Source organism: Chiloscyllium plagiosum, unplaced genomic scaffold, assembly GCF_037043375.1.
Source record: "Chiloscyllium plagiosum isolate Xiang-an unplaced genomic scaffold, Cpla_swu_hap1 HiC_scaffold_9, whole genome shotgun sequence".
Taxonomy (NCBI): domain Eukaryota; kingdom Metazoa; phylum Chordata; class Chondrichthyes; order Orectolobiformes; family Hemiscylliidae; genus Chiloscyllium; species Chiloscyllium plagiosum.
The window spans coordinates 13,193,725-13,219,401 of record NW_028270147.1 but is presented as its reverse complement, the minus strand read 5'-3'; the positions used below and the strand labels follow the sequence as shown (position 1 = coordinate 13,219,401).

The window sequence follows — 25,677 nt, the reverse complement described above, 5'->3', positions numbered from 1 at the left end:
CGATGCTTGTGGATGTAATGACAATTTAGCAAGGTTGCTTTGTCCTGAATGGTGTCACGCTTCTTTTGTGTTTTTAGAGCTACACCCATCCAGGCAAGTAGTGAGTCACCCATCCCACTTGTGTCAAAACATGTGGTGCTGGAAAAGCACAGCCAATCAGGCAGCATCTGAGGAGCAGGAGAATTGACATTTTGAGCATAAGCTCTTCACCAGGAATGAGGGTGTAGCCCATGGGGGCTGAGAGATAAATGGGAGGGAGAGTGGGGCAGGGGGGAGGTTGGCTGAAAATGCAATAGGTAGATGGAGGTGGGGGGGTGATAGTGATAGGTCAGAAAGGAGGGTGGAGCGGATAGATGGGAAGGAAGACAGACAGTTCATGAGGATGATGCCGAATTGGAAGGTTGGATCCGGGATAAAGTGGGGGCTTGTGACCCAAGCTGGGCGTCACTGAACAGGTTATTGCTGAGCAGGTGCTGTTTGATAGCACTGTTGTTACCACTTTCCATCACTTTACTGATAATAAAGAGTAGACTGAGGAGGCAGTAATAAGCCAGGTTGGATTTGTCCTGCTTTTTATGTACAGGACATACCTGGTCAATTTTCCACATTTTTGAGTCGATACCAGTGTTGTAGCTGCACAGGAACAGCTTGGCTAGGGGAGCAGCAAGTTCTGGAACACAAGTCTTCAGTAGTATTGCCGAATTTTGTGAAGGCTCATAGCCTTTGTTGTATCCAATGTCTCCAACCATTTCTTGATATCACACGGAGGAAATTGAATTGGCTGAAGACTGGTATCTGTGATTCTGGGAACCATTGATGGAACCAAGATGGATCATCCACTCAGCGCTCTGGCTTGAAGACTGCAGTGAATGTTTCAGCCTTATCCATTGTGTTGTGCTCCTCCATCATTGAGGATGGGGACATTTGTGGACCCTCCTCCTCCAGTGAGTTATTAATATGTCCACCAGCATTCCAATTGGATGTGGCAGGACTGCAGAACTTGTATCTGATCTGTCAATTGTGGGATCGCTGTTAATGGCCCACAGTGCCTCATGGATGACCAATCTTGAGTTACTAGATCTGAGATGGACTGTTTATTTTTAATCCGTAAAAGAATCAAGAGTTATGGGGAAAAGGCAGGAAACTGAAGATGAAGATTATCAGATCAGCCATGATCTCATTGAATGATGGAGCCGACTTAATGGGCTGAATAACCTACTTCAGCTCCTATATCATATGGTCTTATGTGGCTTAATAGCCCTAACATTACCTCCTTACTTTTGAATGCAATGCCTCAGTTTATAAAGGCAAGCATTCCATATGCCTCACTATGATTGTACAATGTGATTGGTCATTTTCATAGAATCCCCACAGTATAGAAGCAGGCCATTCAGCTCATTGACACCAGTCAGATGATCATTTTTGCTGATGCCAGGTTTCTAATACAGTATATGGGTGGCACAGTGGTTAGCATTGCTGCCTTATGACACCAGGGACGTGGTGGTCCTTGGGTGACTGTCTGTGTGGAGTTTGCACATTCTCCCTGTGTCTGCATGGGTTTCCTCCCACAGTCCAAGAATGTGCAGGTTAGGTGGATTGGCCATAGGAAATACAGGTTACAGGGGCAAGATAAAGGTAGGATGCTCTTTGGAGGGGTGGTGTGGACTTAATGGGCTGACTGGCCTGCTTCTACACTGTAGGGATCCTATAGCCAATTTTAATATTATAAGTGGAAAATTCTTGCCTACGCTAATCAACTAGTTCCTTCAGCAGGCAGAGGTCAAAGCGTAAGTTGCATCAAGCTATGACATCAGATGCCGATCAGACTAAGACCAATGTGGCACAATAACATGGGTTTGCTAACTATCATTCAGATATCACTCGTCAGTTGTAGTGTGACTACGCCTTAAAATCATAAAAGTAGGGATGTCTTACTGTACTGTACTGAGCATGATGAATCCACACCTGAAGGACTGGGCATCTTACTTAAGAAGCGACCTATTTGAATTGGAGGTGGCTCAGAGGCGATTCACTTGGCTGTTCCTGAGAATGAAAGATTTTTCTTCTGAGGAAAGGTTGGGCTTGTACTGATTAATGTTTAGAAAATGACAACTGATTTTATTGAAACGTCCTAAGAGCGAGTTTTGAGAAGATTTGTAGCTCAGGTTGAGGTTCTAGATGAAGGTTTACTCGCTGAGCTGGAAGGTTCAGTTTCAGATGTTTTGTCACCATACTAGGTAACATCTTCAGTGAGCCTCTGGTGGTGTGGAGGACTGCTGGTGTTTCCTGCTTTTTATTTATATGTTTGGGTTTCCTTGGGTGAAACATCTGAAAATGAACCTTCTAGCTCAGCGAGCAAATTTACATCCACATCCTAAGATCCTATGTGGTAAACCATTTGTCTTTAATCTGTTTTTCTTATATATTTGTGGATTTAGAAGGGGTATAATAAGTTATATCGTTATAAATTAGACTTTCTTTTGCTCTTGCTAAATTTAAGCATGTAAATAGAGTTAAGTTACAGTTACTGACAAAACCTGGTGTTAATTATTTTTGTTCTGAATAGCAATCAATCAGGTAACTTTGTTATTTTGGTCATCTTACTTTATCAATACACAGTTTGTAATGGCTTGTGGAACAGTGGGGCACAATTATCAGTTCCCAATTAAATCATGGCTCTATCCTTTTAAGACAACATGCTCATTCCAAATATGATTGCAGTGATACTTCTTCGAACTGCTTTGAACAGATTTGTATCCTTCCTTAAACAGGGAAAACAGAATTGTAAATGATGTGGATGCTGAAAGGATGTTTCCTCTCCTGGGGTAGTCTAGAAGTCGTGGACACAGTTTCCAAAGGTTCATTAATGCTTGGAATGTTCTCCTTCAGAGACCAGTAGAGGCTGAGTTATTAAATACCTGTATATTTAAAGCTGAGTTTTGTAGATTTTTGAGAGACAAGGAAATTAATGGCTATGAGGGACAGGCATGAAAGTGGAGTTAAGGGCATTGTAGATCAGCCAGGTTCTGATTGAAAAGTGGAGCTTGCTCGAGAGGCTGAATATCCTATCCCTGCTCCTATTTTTCATGATCAGATGATTTAAAGATTTGATTGTGAGATTTCACATTCTATTTGTATTTCTTGAGTATAGGATCCTTACTGCTGACATTTTTAGTCACCATTTCTGTGTCAATTGTGACCCAGTTGGTTGCACTCTCACCTCGGAATCAGAAAGTTCGAGTTTAACAGTCAGGGGAGACACACCAGTGCAGTCCTGAAGGAGGCGCTGTCTTTTGGTTGAGGTGTAAAACTGGGCTCTGCCTGCCCTTTCAGGTGGAGCGAAAGGATTCCGGGCCATGTCATCATGAAAAAGAATGTCCTGGTCACACTTCATTCTCCAATCAACATCACAGAAACTGGCGATCCAATCACTGGGAGCTTGCCAGGTGCAAATTAGCTTTCCTTTTTAACCACCTTTGGGATGTGGGCATCATTGGCTGGGCCAGTGTTTATTGCCCATTCCTAGTTGCCCCTTGAGAAGGTGGTGGTGAGCTGCCTTCTTAACCGCTGCAGTCCACCTGCTGTGGTTTGACCCACAATGACCTTAGGGAGTGAATTACTGGGTTTTGACCCAGTGAAGGAATGGCAATATATTTCCAAGTCAGTATGGTGACTGGCTTGGGGAACTTGCAAGTGCTGGTGAGGGACGTGCTGAAGCTTGGGGCAGCTGCCCCCAAGGTGCGGTGGGGAAAGACCACCATGTAACATCTGCCTGCCTAAGAAGAACAGGGGGCCCACCCAGTCATTTGGGCTCTGCTGATACCTCAGCAGAAGAGCTGGATAGTAAATGTACAGACTTGTATATAGGAAAAATAAATTTCGATGTCTGTATGTAAAGCAATGTAATGTGTGCATATGAATGGCATGGCGGAAATGTATAGAGATCCAAATAATTTTATGAATAAAGTATATTTTTGAAATAAAAAAAAGTGCTGGTGCTCCTATGTATCTGCTGCCCTTGCCCTTCTAGATGGAAGTGGTTGTGGGTTTGGAAGGTGCGGTCTCAGGATCTTTGGTACATTTCGACAGTGCATCTTGTTGATGGTACACACTGCTACGATTGAGTGTCATGGTGGAGGGAGTGGTGCTTGTAGATATGGTGCCAATCAAATGAACTGCTTTGGCCTGGATGGTGTCAAGCTTCTTGAGTGTTATTGGAGTGCATCCATCCAGGCAAGTGAGGAGTATTCCATCTCACTCCTGGCTTGTGTCTTGCAGATGATGGATGGGCTTTAGGGATTCTGGAGACGAGTTACTCACCTCAGTATTCCTATCCCTGGCCTGCTCTTGTAGCCACTGTTTCTATAGCCAGTCCAGTTGAGTTTCTGGTTAATGGTAACTCCCTCAGGATGTTGATAGTCCAGAATTCAGTGATGATAACACCATTAAATGTCAAGGGGCAGGGGATCGATTGTCTCTTCGAGTCATAGATTCATAGAGATGTACAGCTTGGAAACAGAACCGTCAAGGTAAAAACAATGACTGCAGATGCTGGAAACCAGATTCTAGATCAGAATGGTGCTGGAAAAGCACAGCAGGTCAGGCAGCATCCAAGGAGCAGGAAAATCGACGTTTCGGGCATTGCCCTGATGAAGGGCTTTTGCTCGAAATGTTGATTTTCCTGCTCCTCGGATGCTGCCTGAACTGCTGTGCTTTTCCAGCACCACTCTAATCGAGAAACAGAACCTTCAAGTCCAACCCATCCATGCCAACCGGATAGCCTTACCTAATCTAGTTCCATTTGCCAACACTTGCCTAAACCCTTAACTATTCACTTACCCATCCAGATGCCTTTTAAATGCTGTAACTGTACCAGCCTCCACCACTTCCTCTGGCAGCTCAATCCATACATGCACCACCCTTCGCATGAAAAAGTTGTCCCTTATGTACCTTTCCCCTCTCACCCTAAACCTATGTCTTCTAGTTATGGACTCCTCCACCCCAGGGAAAAGTCTCTTATTGCAGACAGTCATTATCTGGCATTTGTGTGGCACAAATGTTACTGTGGCTGTCCCACTTCCTGCCTCACCAGAGTGAGCTCATGTCAAAAAGTTCTTTCAGGGACTGCATGGAATACATCAGGCGGGTCATGGCTGGAGCTACACGAATGCACGTTTCCGTTGTGATGAAGAGCAGGGTGATTTGTGGCGAAGGTTTGGGAGCCCGGAAGTGGTGCGCGTTGGTATGTTGTCATTCCCATCAGGGAGCTGAGGGAGGAAAGCATTGGTTGCCGGAGCACGGGGCTGTGCTGGATGTTAGCGAGCAAGTCACAGGGAAGGCTGCATCCTCCCACCCAGGGACAGTCAGTACTGAATCCTCTCTCTCACCCTCCCACCCAGGAACAAGGTGCAGAAGACCGGGAACCTCCCCACCTCCATCCTCGGTCAATCCATCCCAGCTTGTGAAGGTGGGTCAGTGCGTTAATGCGTCGGAGAACCAGACTGTAATTCTAATGCAATTTGCAAACCTTCCCCAGCAGATATTTTCAACAACCCCTTTGCATTTCTCTCTCTCTCTCTCTCTCTGTGCTCCCTGAAGCTTAACTGCTGACTGTACCAGTTGTGGGGTAGGCTGACAGATGCGCCAATTCTTGATTTTAATTTGTCTCTTGTCCGGACATTGTCAATAATTCAGTTTCATGCGGGAAAAAAAAGAATTGGCGGGCTGTTTAATATTCGATGTTGATTTTTGTTGCATCTGGTTGAATAACGCCCTGTGTTTTGCATTTGGCAAGTTGCACCTGATCGGATCGGCTGGAGGGGGATGGAAAAGAGAAATGAGCGATCTCGCTGAGGAATCCATGAGCGATCCCACCGGTCACTTCCAGACGCTGGCGCTCCGAGCTGTCGATCTCCCGGTGTCTCTCTATCGCTCCCTGCCCGAGGTCAGGTCACATCACCGCTCCCACATCCCACACAGCCGACACAACCCGAACTCCGCTATTAGAGGGCTCTGGTGGCGCAGTGGTAGTGTCCCTCCTGCTGAGCCAGGAGGCCCGGGTTCAAGTCCCACCTGCTCCAGAGTCGAGTCATAAAATCCCTGAACAGGAGCCTTGGCTTAAGTATCTGACTGGGCTTTAGGGGCGAGGTGTGCGTTTCCCAGTGTTAACACATGCTGCTTGTTTAGCTCCCTGGACTGCTATTCCCACCCTGGGAGCGTGTCAGTATTTACAGGGGTATCCCTGGGAGTGTACCAGTATTTACAGGGGTGTCTCTGGGAGTGTGTCAGTATTTACAGGGGTATCCCTGGGAGTGTGTCAGTATTTACAGGGGTATCCCTGGGAGTGTGTCCGTATTTACAGGGGGGTCCCTGGGAGTGTGTCAGTATTTACAGGGGGGTCTCTGGGAGTGTGTCAGTATTTACAGGGGGGTCCCTGGGAGTGTGTCAGTATTTACAGGGGGGTCCCTGGGAGTGTGTCAGTATTTACAGGGGGGTCTCTGGAAGTGTGTCAGTATTTACAGGGGGGTCTCTGGAAGTATGTCAGTATTTACAGGGGTATCCCTGGGAGTGTGCCAGTATTTACAGGGGGGTCCCTGAGAGTGTGTCAGTATTTACAGGGGGGACTCTGGGAGTATGTCAGTATTTACAGGGGGGTCTCTGGGAGTGTGTCAGCATTTGCAGGGGGGGTCTCTGAGAGTGTGTCAGCATTTGCAGGGGGGGTTCCCTGGGAGTGTGTCAGTCTGTTCAAGGCATCTTGAGATTTATTTCCAAAGAGTCCCTGGAATTGACAGTATTTGCAGAGTTTGTCAACATAGAAATGTATTATAATTACTGGTCTTATGTGAATTTCTAACCGGGATTTTCCATAAATCACTTTGGGTGTGAGTTTAAAACATTGAATTGTAAAGTTTTTGATGTGTTTGTGTAGTGTGGGTGACATTGCCTGTTTACTTGCCTATTCTTAATTACCCTGAGAATCTGATGGAAAAATTATTGTCTTTCTATGATGGTCCATCAACAATGATATTAGGTTAGAGGGCTCTGGTGGCGCAGTGGTAGTGTCCCTCCTGCTGAGCCAGGAGGCCCGGGTTCAAGTCCCACCTGCTCCAGAGTCGAGTCATAAAATCCCTGAACAGGAGCCTTGGCTTAAGTATCTGACTGGGCTTTAGGGGCGAGGTGTGCGTTTCCAGTGTTAACACATGCTGCTTGTTTAGCTCCCTGGACTGCTATTCCCACCCTGGGAGCGTGTCAGTATTTACAGGGGTATCCCTGGGAGTGTGCCAGGGATTTCCAATGATCTAAGGATAGTGTTGTAATACCATAACTGGATGGCATGTGAGGCGGTGGTGATGGTATTTCCACAATATTGCTTCTCGTTGTCACAATGGTATTCAGGGGTCACAGCAGCAGGAAATGCTGTTGATGTTACTATAACAAAAAAATGCTGTGAACGCTGGAAAATCTGGAGGGAAAACAAGCAGGTGCTACAACTTGCAGGTTAGTTGGTATCAGTGGAGAGACAATCAGTTCATTGTTCAGGCCAAGGAGATTTCATTTGAATTGAAAAAATGTTACAGACATGACAAGTTTAAGCGAGTACTAGAAAGGAGATCATTAACTCTAGTGACGAGACAGCTAATACCAACAGGAGTAGAGTGGTGCTGGAAAAGCACAGCAGTTCAGGAAGCATCCGAGAAGCAGTAAAATCGACGTTTTGGGCAAAAGCCCTTCATCAGGAATGCAGGCAGAGTGCCTGAAGGGTGGAGAGATAAATGAGAGGAGGGTGGGGAGAAAGTAGCATAGAGTACAATACCAACAGCCAAGGAGATCGATACCTGTTGCAGCTGGAGCCTGTCTCTTCACCCTACTCTTTAGTAGAAATATAGCAAAAGTTATGAAACAAGTGCAGAAATTTCTGGAAAAGCTCAGCAGGTCTGGAAGCATCTGTGGAGAGAAATTGGAGTTAACGTTTCAGGTTGAGTGACCCTTCCTCTTACTGCAACTGTACAAGGTGCCTGTGGGACCACATCTAGAGCACTGTGAGCAGTTTCAGTGTTTCAGGAATTATATTATTTTATTGAAGGCATTTCAGAGAAGGTTCACTCGGGGATGATCCCTGATATAGAGGGGCTCTCTTATGAGCAAAGGCTAAACAGGTTGGGATTCTGTTCACTGGCGTGTAAAAGAATGAGAAGTGATCTCATTGAAACATATAGGTTTCTTAAGGGTGGAACGGTCAACTGCAAGGGGACACAGATTCGAGGTGAGAGGGCAGAGTTTAGGGTAGAAGAACGGGGAAGTCTTTCACACGAGGGTGGTGGGTGCCTGGAACACACTGCCAGTGGAGGTGGTGGAAGCAGGCACATTAGCAATGTTTAAGGTGTATCTTGATAGACACGGGAGGGGAACAGAGGGATCGAAAACATGTATGGGCATTAAGTAGCGGGTCTAAATAAGAGTTAGGAATTGGTGTATGTGGGCCAAAGGGCCTTTCCCTGTGCTGTATTGTATTGTATCATTGTATTAATAGGTTTGACAGGGTAAATGCTGAGAGAATGTTTCCCTTCATGAGAGAGGCTAGAACCAGAAGGCACCATCTTAGAATAAAAGGGCACCAATTTCGGACTGAGATGAGGATGAATTTCTTCTCTCAGAGAGTTGCGAGTGTTTGGAACTCCTTGCCACGGAACACTATCAGGGGGCAGAATCCTTGTGTACATTTTAAGGTTGAGATAGATAGATCAGTCAGGGAATCAAGGGGTGCAGGGAAAGGACAGGAAAGTGAATGTGAGGAATGTTGGGTCAGCCATGATCCCATTGAATGAGGAACAGGCTTGAGGGGCCGAACAGTCTACTCTTGTTCTTATTTCGGCTTTTAAACTTTCAAGTTACTCCCAGACCAAACACTTTGCAAGGTCAGAACTGCCGATCTGCGCTGTCCTTTGCATGAAGGATTTACTGGCTGACATCAACAGCCTCACTCTAGTTATAAGGTTCGACTTCTTTGGTCTGGAGTATCTGAATCATTGACTGAGTTATGCAGTTGTATAAAGCTGTGCTTAAACTCCTTTGGGAGTACTCTGTAATGTCCCAGGCACTGCACCTCAGGAAGGATATGTTGGCTTTGGACAGAAACAGCACATATTCATCAGAATGAGTTAAATTATGAGGATTTAAATTAGCTGATACGAAGCTTGTGTTTTGTAAGCCTGAAGGAGGAAGGGTAGACTTGCGGAGTTGGGAATGAATTTTCTCACTCATTATGTGTTTTGAAATTTTTGAAAATAGAGTTAGAGCGTGTGTGGGTATAATGGAACTCTAGGACGTAGGGAGCAGCCTGGAATTGTTGCTTTGTGCACTTGTCGAATGTTAGCATTGTTGGCTGGGCCAGTATTTATTGCCTATCGCTAACTGCCCTGGAGAACTGCATTCATGAAGCAGTACAGCCCAGGGGTGTGAAGGTGCCCACTGTGCTGTTAGGGACGAAATGATTTTGAGCCAGAGCGTCAAGTTCCAAGTCAGATTGGTGTGTCACTTGGAGGGCAATTGGCAAGCCATGGTGTTCCCATGTATTTGCTGCCCCTGTCCTTCCAGTGGGATGGGACACAGACTTGGACAGTGCTGTTGAAAGGGCCTTAGCAATTTGCTGAAATGCGTCTTGTCAGTGTGTTAGTGGTACTCTGGTTAAATGTTTGGAGGTGGTGGATGGACTGCATTGTCAAGTGAGCTACTTCATCTTGTTGCTTTGGAAGAAGTTATGGGACTTTTGTGGAGCAGAGACCAAAGCAATATCAACCTAATAGAAGGAGGGAGAAGATTTGCTCCTCCCAGTTCCTGTTATAAGTTGAATGTTCAATAACTCCAATCAACAAGAATTAATTTAACATTCGAAAGTGCCTTGTAACAAATGAGTAAATTTTATGAATAAGTGTGGTAAATGTTTGGAATTTTCTTCTGAGCTACTGACGCTCCATCAGTTATTGATTTCAGAACTGAGACTGAAGGCTTTTTGTTACCAAAGATGTTCAGGAATATAGGACAAATCCCCCGGAGAATCGGAGGCTGAGGGGTGACGTTATAGAGGTTTATAAAATCATGAGGGGCATGGATAGGATAAATAGACAAAGTCTTTTCCCTGGGGTGGGGGAGCACAGAACTGGAGGGCATAGGTTTAGGGTGAGAGGGGAAAGATATAAAAGAGACCTAAGGGGCAACTTTTATCACGCAGAGGGTGGTACGTGTATGGAATGAGCTGCCAGAGGAAGTGGTGGAGGCTGGTACATTACATTACATTACATTACAGTGTGGAAACAGGCCCTTCGGCCCAACAAGTCCACACCGACCCGCCGAATCGCAACCCACCCATACCCCTACATTTTTACCCCTTACCTAACACTACGGGCAATTTAGCATGGCCAATTCACCTGACCTGCACATCTTTGGACTGTGGGAGGAAACCGGAGCACCCGGAGGAAACCCACGCAGACACGGGGAGAACGTGCAAACTCCACACAGGCAGTTGCCTGAGGCGGTACAATTCCAACATTTGAAAGGCATCTGGATGGGTATATGAATAGGAAGGGTTTGGAGGAATATGGGCCGGGTGCTGGCAAGTGGGACTAGATTGGGTTGGGATATCTGGTCAGCATGGACATGTTGGACCGAAGGGTCTGTTTCTGTGTTGTACATCACTCTGACTCTGTGACTCTAAATGAAGTCAGGTCACCGATCAGCTATGATCTCATTGAATGGTGTACCAGGCTCAAGGGGGACTCAAGTTCCTATGTTCCTCAGTTGTTGTTGCCTCTCAGAGACAGCATCTCCTTTGATTGAACTGTTGCTCTGCCTGGCTGCACAGTGTGTCATTGAGCAATATAGATCAGTAAAGTTATTGATTGAAAGGTGAGTAAAGCCAGTGTGACGGATCTGTTTCTTTAACAAGGTTAGGTTGTCCTTTTTCTTCAGAGAGGTTACAAATGACACAGGTTCCGGAAAGTCTGAGGATGGATGGATTTTAGGGCCAATTTGTCTACAGCTAACAGATACTACCTCAGGCAGAAGGCTTTCAAGTTTTAAGAAAAAAACTTTATAATGAAAGGGGAGTGGCCAGTTCTAGCAGCTCAGCTATCCTTTGGTTTGGTTTGAATGTAGCAGTGGGTATGTGAAGAGAGGCTACTGGACTCTCTCTTTCTGACTTCTGTCGTTTTCCTTTTGTGCCAACAGGTGTTTATGGGGATTGTTGCAAGTATTTTGGAACAGCATCATTAAGTTGGGATAGTCTTTTGGGTTTTTGGATAAGACAAGTTATTCGGTGTTCTGTTTTCTGTTCTTTGTGCTTCATTCAGTAATCTTGTAAATAAATTCTGTTTTCTTTGAAACTAAGTAGTCTGACCAGTTGATTCTCTCCTGGAATATCCACTGTACACTTGCTTAAAACAAATGCAAAATTAGGGTCTAGAATATCTTCTTGAAATGTTTTGAGGGGTCTTGCCTGGTCTATAACACCAGGAAGATGTTGGTATGGCACCATTTGTTTCATCAGCTTCACTGCCATTTTAATCACCGTCACCTTTGCCGACATGAATCGTATCGTAAGATCTTACGGAATAGAATGAGGCTCTTTGGTCCATCATAACTGTACTAGCTCTTCTATAATTTTTAGGCTGACTCCCTTATTCCACGTAGCTGTTCAACTTTCTCCCCTTCAAGCTGTTTTTCCAATTCTCTCTTGATAAGTTTTTGTTCAATTAATTCCACCACATCTGAAGCAACACTTTCCATGTCAAAACAACCTTACACCTTTGGCCTGTGCAATCAATTTTTCTTTATGCCCTCAATCAAAACCTTCCAAAGGTCTACATTCAGATAGCAATTTTATTCCATGCAATCTGTCCTGAGGTGTTTGAGGGAGGCAAAAGCAGACAAAGGTCAATACTGAGCCAAACAAAGAGAACAGAACAAAAAGCCTGGTCACACAAGTGGGTCTTTGAGCAGGTGAGGTGTGAGGGTTTAGAGAAGAACATTCAAAGCTTTTGGCCAAAGGACCTGCTGTTGTTGTCCCTGGACTATGACAATCAATGTTCTTGGAAATTTGAGGTTTTTTAAAAAAACTATTAGTGCTCTGCACTTAGAGGAAATAAAAAAAAGGATCTGATAGAGGTCCAGGTAGGGACTTTGACCTATCGATGCACATGTGGATTTATAAGTTGCATTCCCAACACAGGTGGGACCTGAGAAGAACCAGCTCAGGAAATAATCCATTTCTGGATTGGATTGTTGTTAAGACGTTAAGATTTTCTAAAAGGAGGAGATGATGGAGAGGGAATTTCTGACAGTGAGGCTTCAATGACTGATTTCTAATTAAAGACATGGCGGTGGAAGTATGATGGTGCATAGGGAATGTCTATATGATTCACAAAGCTCTTCCCTCCAGGGAAGGTGATGGCCTAGTGGTATTATTGTTGGGCTGTTAGCCTACAGATCCAGATAATATTCTGGGCACCTGGTTCAAATCCTATGATGATAGATGGTGGAATTAGAATTCAATAAGAAAAAGCTAGAATTAAGAGTCTAATATTGACCATGAATCCATTGATCGGGAAAACCCAATCTGGTTCACTAATGTCCTTGAGGGAAGGAAACTGCCATCCTTAACTCCATATGACTCAAGACCTATCGCAATGTGGTTGACTCTTAACTGTCCTCAGGGCAATTAGGGATGGGCAATAAATGCTGGCCTAGCCAGTGATGTCCTCATTCTGTGAATGAACAAAGAAAAAAATACTGCATTGCAATGTTGTAGGAAAGGCTGTGCTGACAGCCTGCATGATCATTGTTTTGAATCTTGCAGTTATTAAAGAATAAATTTGTAAATAAATATTTTTTGCCTGCCTTAGGTAAAGCTCCCTCCTCTTGTGAGGAAACTCTTGCTGATCTCCGTCGTGGGGGCTGCTTCACTCGCTATTTTGACTCACCAGTTAAAACGAAAGCGTGGGAAGAAAAAGCAGGAAGAGGAGACGGAGAAAGAGCAGTCGCCATGGGAACAGGAGCTTTTCATACCTGAATTTTCCAGGACAGCAGCATCAGAGAAAGGTTAATGTAGACGCTTTTATTTTATATCTTTACTTTTATTTAACATTTCCTTCCATAAAGAACATTTGTGAACAGTTTGGATTTTTATGACAATGCACTGATTTCATTTGTGGCAATTCACTGGTTTCCATTACGAATACTGACATTTTATTCCAGATTGATTGAATTGTCTAATTTTAAATTCCACACTGAAAGTGTATCTCTCAATCATTAATCAACTCTGCTCCTTTTACCTTTTACATTTTTGCTGCTGCTGCTTCTTAAGATGACACACCCATTCCAGTCTTCGTGTTTTCTGCTTGAGTTGTGTTAAAGGTTATAAATAATTTCCTATTGTCTTCTCTCCCTGGAATGTTTTCTTGTGATGTGCTGAGGGATAGGAACAGTTTAAGGCCATTCAACTTCTTGAACCGTTTTTGCCATTTTAGTTCGATCGCAGCTAATTACTGCTTCAATTCCAACTCTTCTTAATTAATTCCAAGGGAAACGAGCTGCTGTATAAGAGAGTGAGGATCTGAAAGGGTCAATGCCTCAGGTATTGTCCGCTGAAATGCTGACAAAGGAACTTAGTGAGGGAAATCTTGAAGGAGTGAAGCCTGGCATCTGGGTCCTTCTCACAGCCTTTGTGACGAGGGGGCCAGAACTTTCCCAGTTACAGGTCGTTCCGCTATAATGTGCGTTTAGTTAATACAAATTTGCCATAACACAATTGATGAATTGGGGACAGAGTTTTGAAAGCACAAAGTTTTAACTTGTGTATTGGTTATAACTCGATTCTGGCCCTATTAGTTTAAATGGCGCCGCTATTACACGATTTTCTTATAACACGGGATTGCACAAGAACAGAACTAGCGCGTTATAGCGGAACTGACTGTACTGAACAGCAAGGGCATTGGTGAGAAAGTTGGGAGAATCATGTGAGATCAGCTGTGAGGAGGTTATTGATGTCAAGAGCAAAAACGCCCATTTTCCCACCTAGTATTGAACGCCGAGATATATTCTTGCCAGTGAGCGGTGCTTGCAAGTATCAGTATGTACAAAAATTTGATTATTACTGTTCTAAAGAAGGGCCAAAAATGTTAACTCTGCTTTCTCTCCACAAGTGTTGCCAGACCTGCTGAGTTTTTCCAGCAAGTTCTCTTTTTGTTTTTGATTTCCGTCATCCACAGTTCTTTGGTTCCTTTATTATTACAAAGTCTCACGTCATTTTGTATGAAGTATCCTATTCTCCCACTAGATGGCGACAATTTGTCTGAAAGTCAGAGGGTTACCCAGCAACTCTAGCTTGCTTCTTTCTCCTGTGGACTTCCATCCTGGACATCGGATCAGATCAGCTTTGATCCCATTGAATGGTGGAGTAGGCCCGAGGAGCCAAGCGGCCTACTTCTCTTCCTGTTTAGAGTCATACAGCATGGAAACAGACCCTTCGGTCCAACCAATTCATTCCGGCCATGTTCCCAAACACTAAACTAGTCCCACCTACTGGTGCTTGGCCCTTCTCCCTCCTATTCATATTTATCTAAGTGTCTTTTAAACATTATAACTGTACCTGCATCCACCACTCTCTCTGGAAGTTCATTCCACACACAAAACACCCTCCCTGTTTAAAAAAAAGTTGCCCCATGTCCTTTTTAAATCTCTCTCCTCTCAGCTTAAAAATATGCCCTCTATCCTTGAAATCCCTCACCCTAGGGGTGAAATTCACCATATATATGCCCCTCATGATTTTATACATCTCTATAAGGTCACCCCTCAATCTCTAACGCTCCAGTAAAAGATGTCCCTTATAACTCCAACCCTCCATTCCGTGCAACATCCTGGTAAATCTCTTCTGAACCCTCTCCAGCTTAATAATATCCTTCCTATAACAGGGCGACCAGAACTGGCCACAGTATTCCAGAAGATACCTCACCATTGTCCTATATAAGCTCAACTTGTCTTCCCAAATCCGACACTTAAAGGTCTAAGCAATGAAGGCAAGCATGCTAAACATCTTTTGGAGTAACGTCTAGAGGCATGAGCAGAGCCCGCAAGCACACCTGAGAACCAGGACCTCCAGGTCCCTATTGGCGAAGTAGGTGCCAATTTCCCTCTGTCTTACATTTTGTGGCAATTGACAGGCTCCAATTGTTCAACTGGGTGCATGCTGGGCTTCAAAGATGGCGCCAGTGCCAGGAATCCTGGGAGGTCCTGGCAGTGGCCAGTACTTCCACCTGTGAAAGGTACCACAGGGAAGATACAATGAGCAGAGTGTCGTAGAATTGTGGTGCAAAGGTAATGAGATGCGTTTGGGAAGATAATGTGAAAAAATGTGCTTGGGCTTATGGAGAGAAACCTTCCATGAAGCTTGCCAAAATTGTCACTCAGCCAATATCTAGTAAAATTTAGCCCAAAGTCTAATACGTCAGTGTAACTAGTAGCTAGTTACTGTCAGCGTCTTGTTTAAGTCAAGTGCTCCTTCTCTTTGACTGCTAAGTAGATTTATTCTGTCACTTTAGGCTCAAGCAGACCCTGCATATCCCTACCCTGAACGAGGATGGTTGCAGCAAGTCTGTCAGGTAACTCATTTAGCAGGGTGGTGAGGATTGGTCTTAGACGTTTGTCAGCCATCCTTAGTAGCCCGTGAGAAGGTGGCATGAAAATACCTTCTATGCTACTAAGCCCAAAGAGTTGCTGGGCCATTTCAGAGGGCAGTTACATAACCACATTGCTTTGGGTCTGGAGTCACATGTAGGCCAGACCAGGTACGCGTGGCAGATTTCCTTCCATAAAGAACATTTGTGAACAATTTGGACTTTTATGATAATGCATTGGTTTCATTTGTGGCAATTCACTAGTCTCAATTACTAATACTGACTTTTTATTCTAGATTTATTTAATTGTCTAATTTTAAACTCCACAGCTGAACGTAAATCTCTGGATCTTGAGACAACTCTGATCCTTTTACCGGATTTAAACATTTTTGCTCCATATCCCTTCTCCATAAGACAACATACCCATTCCAGTCTGGTAAACCTTCTCTGAATTGTTTCCAGTGCATTTACATCGTAAGAAACCTGTCGACATTAAAAATAGAAGCAGGAGAAGGTTGTTTCAAAGCTGCTCCATTATTCAATAAGATTATGGCTAACCCCAAATCCCTATTTCTGCCCACTCCTGATCACCTTTCACCCCCTTGCTTACGAAGAATCGATCTACCTTTACCTTGAAAATAATTCACGTACTCTCTGCCTGAAATGATAGTCAAAATCATAAGTCAGAATTGGAATTCTGCACCTGTGCACTTCCCTCCAATTCACCTGATGAAGGCACAGTGCTCCGAAAGCTTGTGATTTTAAATAAACCTGTTGGACCATGACCCGGTGTTGTGTGACTTCTGACTTTGTCCGACCCTGTCCAACACCGGCACCTCCACACCATGAAAAGGCGGTAGAAGCAGAGTTCCAAATTCTCAAAACCTAGAAAAAAAATTCACCTCATCCCAGTCTTAAATGGGGTGGCCCAGGTTTTCAAACAGCGACCTCTAGTTCTAGATTGTTCCCTCAAATGAAACGTCCTTTCCTCGTCTCCCCAGTCAAGGCCCTTCAGACATGTTCGGTCAAGTTGTCTCTTACATTTTTACACTCCAGCAGATATAAACCTAGTCTCATAAGATAACCAGGACTTGGTCTGGTAAACCTTCTCTGAACTGCTTCCAAGTCCTTTTAATTGTTACTTAAATAAGGAGACCAGTATTGTACACTGTATTCCAGATGTGATCTCATCAGTGCTCTGTATAACTAAAGCATAACCTTGCTATTTTTGTATTCAGTTCCCCTTGCAATAAATGATAACTTTCTTAGTTATTTGCTGCACCTTGCTTCACCAAGTCTCTACAGGCAGCACTGTCCAAATGCAGAAGCACAAGGACAACAGATTCATGGGGACACCACCCCCTGCAAGTTCCTGTCGAAACACTCACTATCCTGACTTGGAAATATATTGCCCTTCCTTCATTGTCACTGGGACAAAAATCCTGGAATTTGCTGCCTCCTATCTTTGTGGCGTTACCTACACTATATGGACTGCAATGGTTCAAGAAGCATTTCACCACCACTTTCTCCACAGTAATTGGAAATGGGCAATAAATTCTGGTCCAGCCAGTGACACCCACATTCTGTGAATTAATTCCAGAATCCTACAAACTAACGTTTTATCATTCATGCACTCGGACACCCAGATCCCTCTATCTCAGAAACAAAAAAAGCCAGACATTGCTGGAAAAGCTCAGCAGGTCCGGCAGGATCTGTAGAGAGAAACCAGAGTTAACGTTTCATGTCCGGTGACCCTTCCACAGAACATCCTATGTTTCAGACCTCTGCAATTTCTATCCAGTTAGATAAAACAGTTTATTTTCATTCTTTTAATGAAACCGGAAAACTTCAGATTTTTTTGCATTATACTCTATTTGCCAGATCTCTCTCCCATTCACTTAGCCTTTTTGCAATCTGTGTATGTCCTCTTAACAACTTATTTCCTCCCTATCTTTGTATCATCTGCAAATTTGGCAATCCCTCACTCCAAGTCATTTACGTATACAGCAACTGTTGAGGTCCCAGTGTGGCTGATGAAGGGCTTTTGCCCAAAATGTCGATTTTCCTGCTCCTCGGATGCTGCCTGACCTGCTGTGCTTTTCCAGCACCATTCTAATCTAGACTGTTGAAGTCCCAGCACAGATCGCTATTACACATCCCTCATCACATCTTGCCAACCTGAAAAAGACTCATTTATATCTATTCTGTGCTTCCTAACAGCCAGTTAATCTTCTCTTTAAGCAACACGCACCTACATACTCCGCAATAACATTTGATGTGACACTTTATTAATTCTGGAAATTCAAGTAAAGCTTAAAGTAAAACTCTTTGAACCTCAGATTTGAAGATTTTAATCAACCCAGCATCCATAGTATTCAGATGGAGGATTCCAGATTTATACTAATTTTTAAAAATTCTTAATTTCATTGATTTTAAGATTATGTCCTCCAGTTTTAGGTTCCTCCAACACCACTCACCCACCAAGGAATGAGTTTTTGTGTGTTAACCTGAGTGAACACCTTTATGATTTCAAGCAGTCTAATAACTCAACCTTCCAAACTTGAAGAAAAATAAATTTAGGGCCTGGCCCTACTGTCTAGGAGTGGGAAATAGAGGTCAGCATTGTTTCTGAATGCTGAACCTGGCTCTGGAAGTGAAGTCAAGAGTATGCTGGAAAAGCAGAGCAAAATATTTCCAAATATTTTGGAAAAGAATTGGCATATCAGTGATGGGCAACATGGTTTTGTGTGGAGTAGATAGTGCCTTACCAACTTAATAGAGTTCTTTGAGGAAGTGACCAAATTGGTAGATGAAGGAAGGACTGTAGATGTCATACACGTGGACTTTAGTAAGGCATTTGATAAGGTTCCCCATGGTAAACTAATGGAGAAAGTGAAGTCACATGATGTGCAGGGTGTTCTAGCTAGGTGGATAAAGAACTGGTTGAACAACAGGAGACAGAGAGTAGTAGTTGAAGGGAGTTTCTCGAAATGGAGAAAGGTGGCCAGTGGTGTTCCACAGGGGTCAGTGCTGGGGCCACTGTTGTTTGTGATATACATAAATGATCTGGAAGAGGGCACTGTTGGTCTGATCAGTAAGTTTGCAGATGACAAGAAGATTGGTGGAGTAGCAGAAAGCATAAGGGACTGTCAAAGAATACAGGAGAATACAGATAGACTGGAGAGTTGGGCGGAGAAGTGGCAGGTGGAGTTCAATCCAGGCAAATGTGAGGTGATGCATTTTGGGAAGTCTAATTCTAGAGCGAACTATACTGTAAAGAGAAGAAGTTGATGAGCAGAGAGATCTGGGAGTGCAGGTCCATTGTACCCTGAAGGTGGCTGCACAGGTGGATAGAGTGGTCAAGATGGCATGTAGTATATTGCCTTCATCAGACGGGGTATTGAGTCTAAAAGCTGGCAGGTCATGTTAAAATTGTACAAGGCTTTGGTTCGACCGCATTTAGAATACTGTGTACAGTTTTGGTCGCCACATTACCAAAGGATTGTGGATGCTTTGGAGAAGGTGCAGAGAAGGTTTACGAGGATGTTGCCTGGTATGGAAGGTGCTAGCTATGAAGAAAGGTTGAGTAGGTTAGGATTGTTTTCATTAGAAAAAAGGAGATTGAGGGGGGACCTGATTGAGGTTTACAAAATCATGAAGGGTATAGACAGGATGGATAGAGATAAGCTTTTTCCCAGGGTGAGTGATTCAATAACGAGAGATCACATGTTAAAGGTGAGAGGTGAAAAGTTTATGGGGGATATACGCAACAAGTACTTTACACAGAGGGTGGTGGGCATCTGGAATGTGTTGCCAGCAGAGGTGGTAGAGGCAGGCATGGTAGATTCATTTAAGATGCGTCTGGACAGATGTATGAGTAGGTGGGGAGCAGAGGGATACAAATGTTTAGAAACAGCTTTAGATTAGATTAGATGCCCTACAGTGTGGAAACAGGCCCTTCGGCCCAACAAGTCCACACCGACTCTCCGAAGAGTATACCACCCAGACCCATTTCCCTCTGACTAATACACCTAACATTATGGACAATTTAGCATGGCCAATCCACCTGACCTGCACATCTTTAGACTGTGGGAGGAAACCGAAGCACCCGGAGGAAACTCACGTAGACACCGGGAGAATGTGCAAATTCCATGCAGACAGTCGCCCGAGGCTGGAATCAAACCTGGGATCCTAGCGCTGTGAGGCAGCAGTGCTAACCACTGAGCTACCATGTCGCCTGGTTTAGACAGTGGATTTGGATCGGCTCAGGCTTGGAGAGCCGAAGGGCCTGTTCCTGGGCTGTAAATTTTCTTTGTTCTTTGTCAGGCAGCTTCTGAGGAGCTGGAGAATCAATGTTTCAGACATAAGCCCTTCATCAGGAAATGTCAATCATTGAGATTTGTGCTGGGATGCCCCTTGATTGGGTAGAAGGAGTTGTGTGGTGCCTCAGTGGTTAGCACTGCAGCGTTGCAGCACCAGGGACTCCCATTCAATCCCACCTTGGGCGACTTTCTGTGCAGAGTTTGTATATTCTTCATGTGACTGCGTGGGTTTCCCCCGAGTGCGCCCGTTTCCTCCCACAGTCCAAAGATGTGCAGGTTAGTGGATTGGCCATGTGAAATTGCTCCATAGTGTCCAGGGATGCACAGGCTAGATGAATTAGACGTGGATAAGGTAGGGGCATGGATCTGGGTGGGATGCTGTTTGGAGGGGTGGTGTGGACTCAATGGGCTGAATGGCCTGCTTCCACACTGTAGGGATTCTAAGACACATTCTATGTCCCCTGAAGGAATGTCAATGTTGGAGTGAAAATCAGAACCCTTTCCAACATGGAAGGTAAATGGGAGAGAGGCTTCTTCAACATGACAGTGCCCTGTGTTTGACATTTTAAATTAAAATGTTGTGTTCGCACCATGTCCCACGGTGTGGGCAGATGTGTGTGGGTTTGAGGGGAATTGGTGTTGGAGGAACATCCCTGCAAGGTAGCCTGTGGCTGCTCCAACTCCCAGGAAGGAAGGCCCTCTGTATCTGCCTAGAGTGCTGCCTCTGGGCCTGTCACTGCTGGGAACCTGGAGTCCGGTTTTAATTGTCCTCAGTTCAGTCTTGATGAGGAGAAAGTGAGGACTGCAGATGCTGGAGATAAGAGTCGAGAGTGGGGTGCTGGAAAAGCACAACAGGTCAGGCATGATCCGAGGAGCAGGAGAATCGACATTTCGGGCAAGAGTCCTTCATCAGGAATGGTTTTCGCGGATGCTGACTGACCTGCTGTGTTTTTCCAGCACCCCACTCTCTACTCAGCTCTTGATGAACCTGTTTGACCCATCTACCAAGTGCTGACCAGTTGCCCTACCAGCTCCCCGTTCCAGCCTTGGAACCATGTGATCTGTTTTCAAGATTTGGCTCTACTTTGGCTCCCAGTATCATTGCGGTGAATCTGTGCTGCACACCCCAAGGGACGTTGATGGCCTGGTGGTATTATCACTGGCCTGTTAATTCAGAGACCCAGGTTATATTCTGGAGTTCAAATCCTGTCACAGCAGATGGTGGAATTTGAATTCAGTTAAAATCTGAAATGAAGAGTCTAATGATGATCACAAATTGATTGCCAGGAAAACCCATCTGCTTCACTAATGTCCTTTAGGGAAGGAAACTGCCGTCTTTACCTGGTCTGGCTTAACATGGGATTCCAGACCCACAGTAGTTGACTCTCAACTGCCTGATGGGTAATAAGTGCTGACCTAAACAGCAATTTCGTAATTCCCATGAGTGCATCAAATAACCCATATACCTTCATTGAGGTACAGTGTCCAAAACTGAATGCAGAATGCCAGCTGGGTTTGGCTGAGTTCACATGAAGTCAAAGCATGATTCCTCACATTTGAATTCCCCTCCCCATGTACCAACAACATCATTCAAACTTGCTCCTTCACTTTTGTTTTGGGCAAATACTGCAAATTTACTAGGAGCTGAACTATTTCCGTCTTTCAGTCTGCCTGAATGAAATTTCAGCTGCGTCCCAGAAAGACAGGAATCTAACCGCAATAACAGTATTCCACTCTCTCTCAGACGTTCAATTATTAATGCTTAGACTGCACTGGCTGAACTACTCAAATCCTTCAACTAATTGCAAGTAGAAAGACCATAAGATGTAGGAGCTGAAGTAGGCCATTCAGCCCATCCTATCTGCTCTGCCATTCATTGAGATTGTGCCTGATCTGATAATCCTCAACTCCACTTTCCTGCCTTTTCCCCATAACCCTTGATTCCCTTACTGATTAAAAATACATCCATCTCAGTCTTTAATATACATAATGACCCAGCCTTTGAGAAGCCTGTGCAGTAAAGAATTTTGCAAATCGTTATCCCCTGAGAGAAAAAAATCCTCCTCGTCTCTTTTTTTTTAAATGTGTGGACAATTAATCTGAGATTATGCCCTCTGCTCTTAGACAGTCCCTCAAGGGAAAACAATCTTCCTGCAGTTACCCTGTCAAGTTCCCTAAGAATCTTATAAGTTTTAATAAGGTTCCTCTCATTCCCCTATATTCCAATGAGTACAGACCCAATCTACTCGACCTTCTCATAAGACAGTCCCTCCCTTCCTGGGATCAGTTTAGTGAACCTTCTCTGATCTACCACTAATATCTTTCCTTAGATAAAGGGCCCAAAATTGTTCATAGTATTCCAGCTATGGTCTCACAAGTACCTTGTTCAGTTTTAACAAACTCACAACTTATAAACTCTGTTCCCTTTGAATGAAAGACCAATCTTCCATTTACCTTCTCTATTGCTCATTCACCTTGGGTGCTAGCTTTTGGTGGTTCATGGACAAAGCCTCCCAAATCTCTCTGCTCTGTAGCTTTCTGCAATCCTTCTCAATTTAATCAATATTCAGCTCCTCTATTCTCCTGGCCAAATCGTATAACCTAACAGGTTTTTCCAGAGGAAAAGCTTGCATTTATATCATGCTTTTCCAAACTGCAAGATGTCCTAATATAAAATATTTCTGATGTATACTCTCTGTTGCAACATGAAACAAGCTAGCAGCATGTGTGACTACAGCAAGCTCCTATGAAAAGCAATGAAGTATGTAAGACAATCTGTTACAGGGATGCTGGCTGAAGAATAGATATCAGCCAGGGCACTTCTCTGCTCTTCCTAATAGTGCTGTGGAATTGTGAAAGGGGATGCCTGGCTTTTTTCAAAGTCACGTGAGAAAGCCAGCACCTCCAGCAGTGCTGCACTCTAACTGTCACTCAGATTGAACCAATAGCCCAAAGGGCATTAAGAGTTGCTGAGGATATCATCCTGGAACTTCATTGGAGCAAAAATCATGGAGAAATCAGATGCGGATATGAAGGGAGAAAGAATTGAGGGGGATGGTGAATGGATGCAATTGGAGATTGATCTGTGAAAATCAAACAACCCTGTTTGAGACTAATGGCCTCTTTCTTTAAAAAGACATTAGAATCATAGAGATGTACAGCACAGAAACAGACCCTTTGGTCCAACTTGTCCATGCAGACCAGATATCCTAAACTAATCTAGTCCCATTTGCCACCATTTGGCCCATATCCCTCTAAACCCTTCCTATTCATGAACTCATCCAGATGCCTTTTAAATGTAATTGTACCAGCCTCCACCACTTCCTCTGGTAGCTAATTCCATACACACACTACCCTCTGTGTGAAAACGTTGCCCCTTAGATCCCTTTTAAATCTTTCCCCTCACCCTAAACCTATGCCCTCGAGTTCTGGACTCCCCCACTCCAGAGAAATTGCTGGAAAAGCTCAGCAGGCCTGGCAGCATCTATGGAGAGAAACCAAACTCCTCGGTTCTAAAGAAGTGTCACTGAAATAGATTAGATTCCCTAGTGTGTGGGAACAGACCCTTCAGCCCAACCAGTCCACACCGACCCTCCAAAGAGTAACCCACCCAGACCCATTTCCCTCTGACTAATGCACCTAACACTATGGGCAAATTTTAGCATGGCCAATTCACCTGACCTGCGCATCTTTGGACTGTGGGAGGAAACCCACACAGACAGGGGAGAATGTGCAAACTCCACACAGACAGTCACCCGAGGTTGGAATTGAATCTGGGACCTTGGTGCTGTGAGGCAGCAGTGCTAACCACTGTGCCTCCCCAAGTTTTTGAGACTTGATCCCTAAATGCTATATTTCTCTGTCACAACAATGTCTGGAATTCACAAACACCTCATTGGCTGTGATTTGCTTTGATTCCCGGAGTCATGACGGGCTCTTGTATAAAATGTGAATCTCCTCACAGCTTCATTTTGATAGTTGATGTTTTTATTTTATGGCCGTATCTGATTCACTGTATGTTGAGAAAGGCTTAAAGGCTACTGATAGTAGTCATGATTTGGAGATGCCGGTGTTGGACTGGGGTGTACAAAGTTAAAAATCACACAACACTAGATTATAGTCCAACAGGTTTAATTGGAAGCACATTAGCTTTCAGAGCGACGCTCTCCTACACTCACCTGTTGAAGTGAAGGAGCGTCGCTCCGAAAGCTAATGTGCTTCCAATTAAACCTGTTGGACTATAACCTGGTGTTGTGTGATTTTTAACTTTAAAGGCTACCATCCTTCATGGAACTGGGCTGCATAGATTTACGTAGGATAAATGACACAGGTATAGGCCAGTCTGTCCATTCCATTCTATATCCACTCCCTCCAACATCGACACTCAGTAACGGCAATGTATACTGTCTACAAGATGCATTGCAGACATTCACAAACGCTTCTTCAGCAGCCCCTTCCAAACCAATGACCACTTCCTTCTAGAACGAATGGGGCCACAGATACATGGGAGCATACCCACCTGCAAGTTGCCCTCCAAGCCCCTCACCATCCTGACTTGGAAATACATCGCCGTTCCTTCACTGTCACGAGGTCAAAAGCTTGGAACTCCTTCTGCAGCTGCATTATCCACCCATATACCAAATGGACTGCAGTGGTTCCAAGGAGGTGGCTCACCACTATTCATCACCCGGGAAAGTAAAGCTAGGCGTTAAATGCTGACCTGCCTAACAATGCCCCCAACAACTAACATGGGCATATAAACATAAAACATTGGTGTGGGCCATTCAGCCCTTTGAGCCCGTTCTGCCATTTAATACGATCATGGCTGACCATCCAACTAAGTCTCCTATTCACACTTTCACCCCTTACCCTTTGAAACCTTTAGCCATTAGAACTGTATCTAACTCCTTCTTGAATATATTCAATGTTTTGGACTGTGACTCCTGGTTTTGGTCTCCCCTGTCATCAAGAACATCTTTCCAGTATTTACCCATGCAGCTTTCTGACCTCTCCCAAGCCAATAGTGAGGAAAGGTGAGCAGTGACATTGGGAGAAGAGCTATGAAATCCCTGGAAAATAGCATGAAAAATGGAGAAAAACCATGGACCTTTGTGGAGCACCACCCTTAATCACTAAATCTCGGTTATATAAAGGGACAGCACGGTGGCTCAGTGGTTAGCACTGCTGCCTCACAGCACCAGGGACCCAGGTTTGATTCCTTGGGTGACTGCCTGTGTGGAGTTTGCATGTTCTCTCTGCATAAGTTTAACAAAGCTTTTCATTATCCTTCAGTACACATGACAATAAATCAATCAATCAATTGCTCTGGGTGCTCTGGTTTCATTCCACAGTCCAAAGATGTGCAGGTTAGGTGGACTGGCCATGTTAAATTGCCCATAGTGTCCAGGGATGTGCAGTTTAGATGGGTTTGCCATAGGAAATACAGGATTGGGCGGGTGGGTCTGGGTGGGATGCTCTTCGGAGGGTGGGTGTGGACTCGATGGGCCGAATGGCGTGCTTCCGCACTGTCAGGATTCTATGATGAAATATAACCTGATCAAGTGTTTGAATTATTAGCCCAATTAATTGCAAGCTGTCCATTCATTCTAACAAAAAAATGAGGCACACAGACAACCAATATAAATGATTTTCACTATGACAGCAATGTCAGCTTGGTAAGGAAACATCGG

The 25,677-nt window shown here is 44.4% G+C and overlaps 1 protein-coding gene across 1 annotated transcript in view; it reads left to right on the top strand.

The window, feature by feature from the left end:
* The first annotated feature begins 5,313 nt into the window (after window positions 1–5,313).
* miga1 (mitoguardin 1) overlaps window positions 5,314–25,677 on the top strand; it is a 118,280-nt gene continuing 97,916 nt past the window's right edge. Inside the window, exons 1-3 of the mRNA XM_087990411.1 lie at window positions 5,314–5,467; window positions 5,795–5,944; window positions 12,897–13,092. Of these exons, the coding sequence (XP_087846537.1) occupies window positions 5,837–5,944; window positions 12,897–13,092 (304 nt within the window). The 5' untranslated portion in view covers window positions 5,314–5,467; window positions 5,795–5,836. The remainder of the gene's footprint in view (window positions 5,468–5,794; window positions 5,945–12,896; window positions 13,093–25,677) is intronic.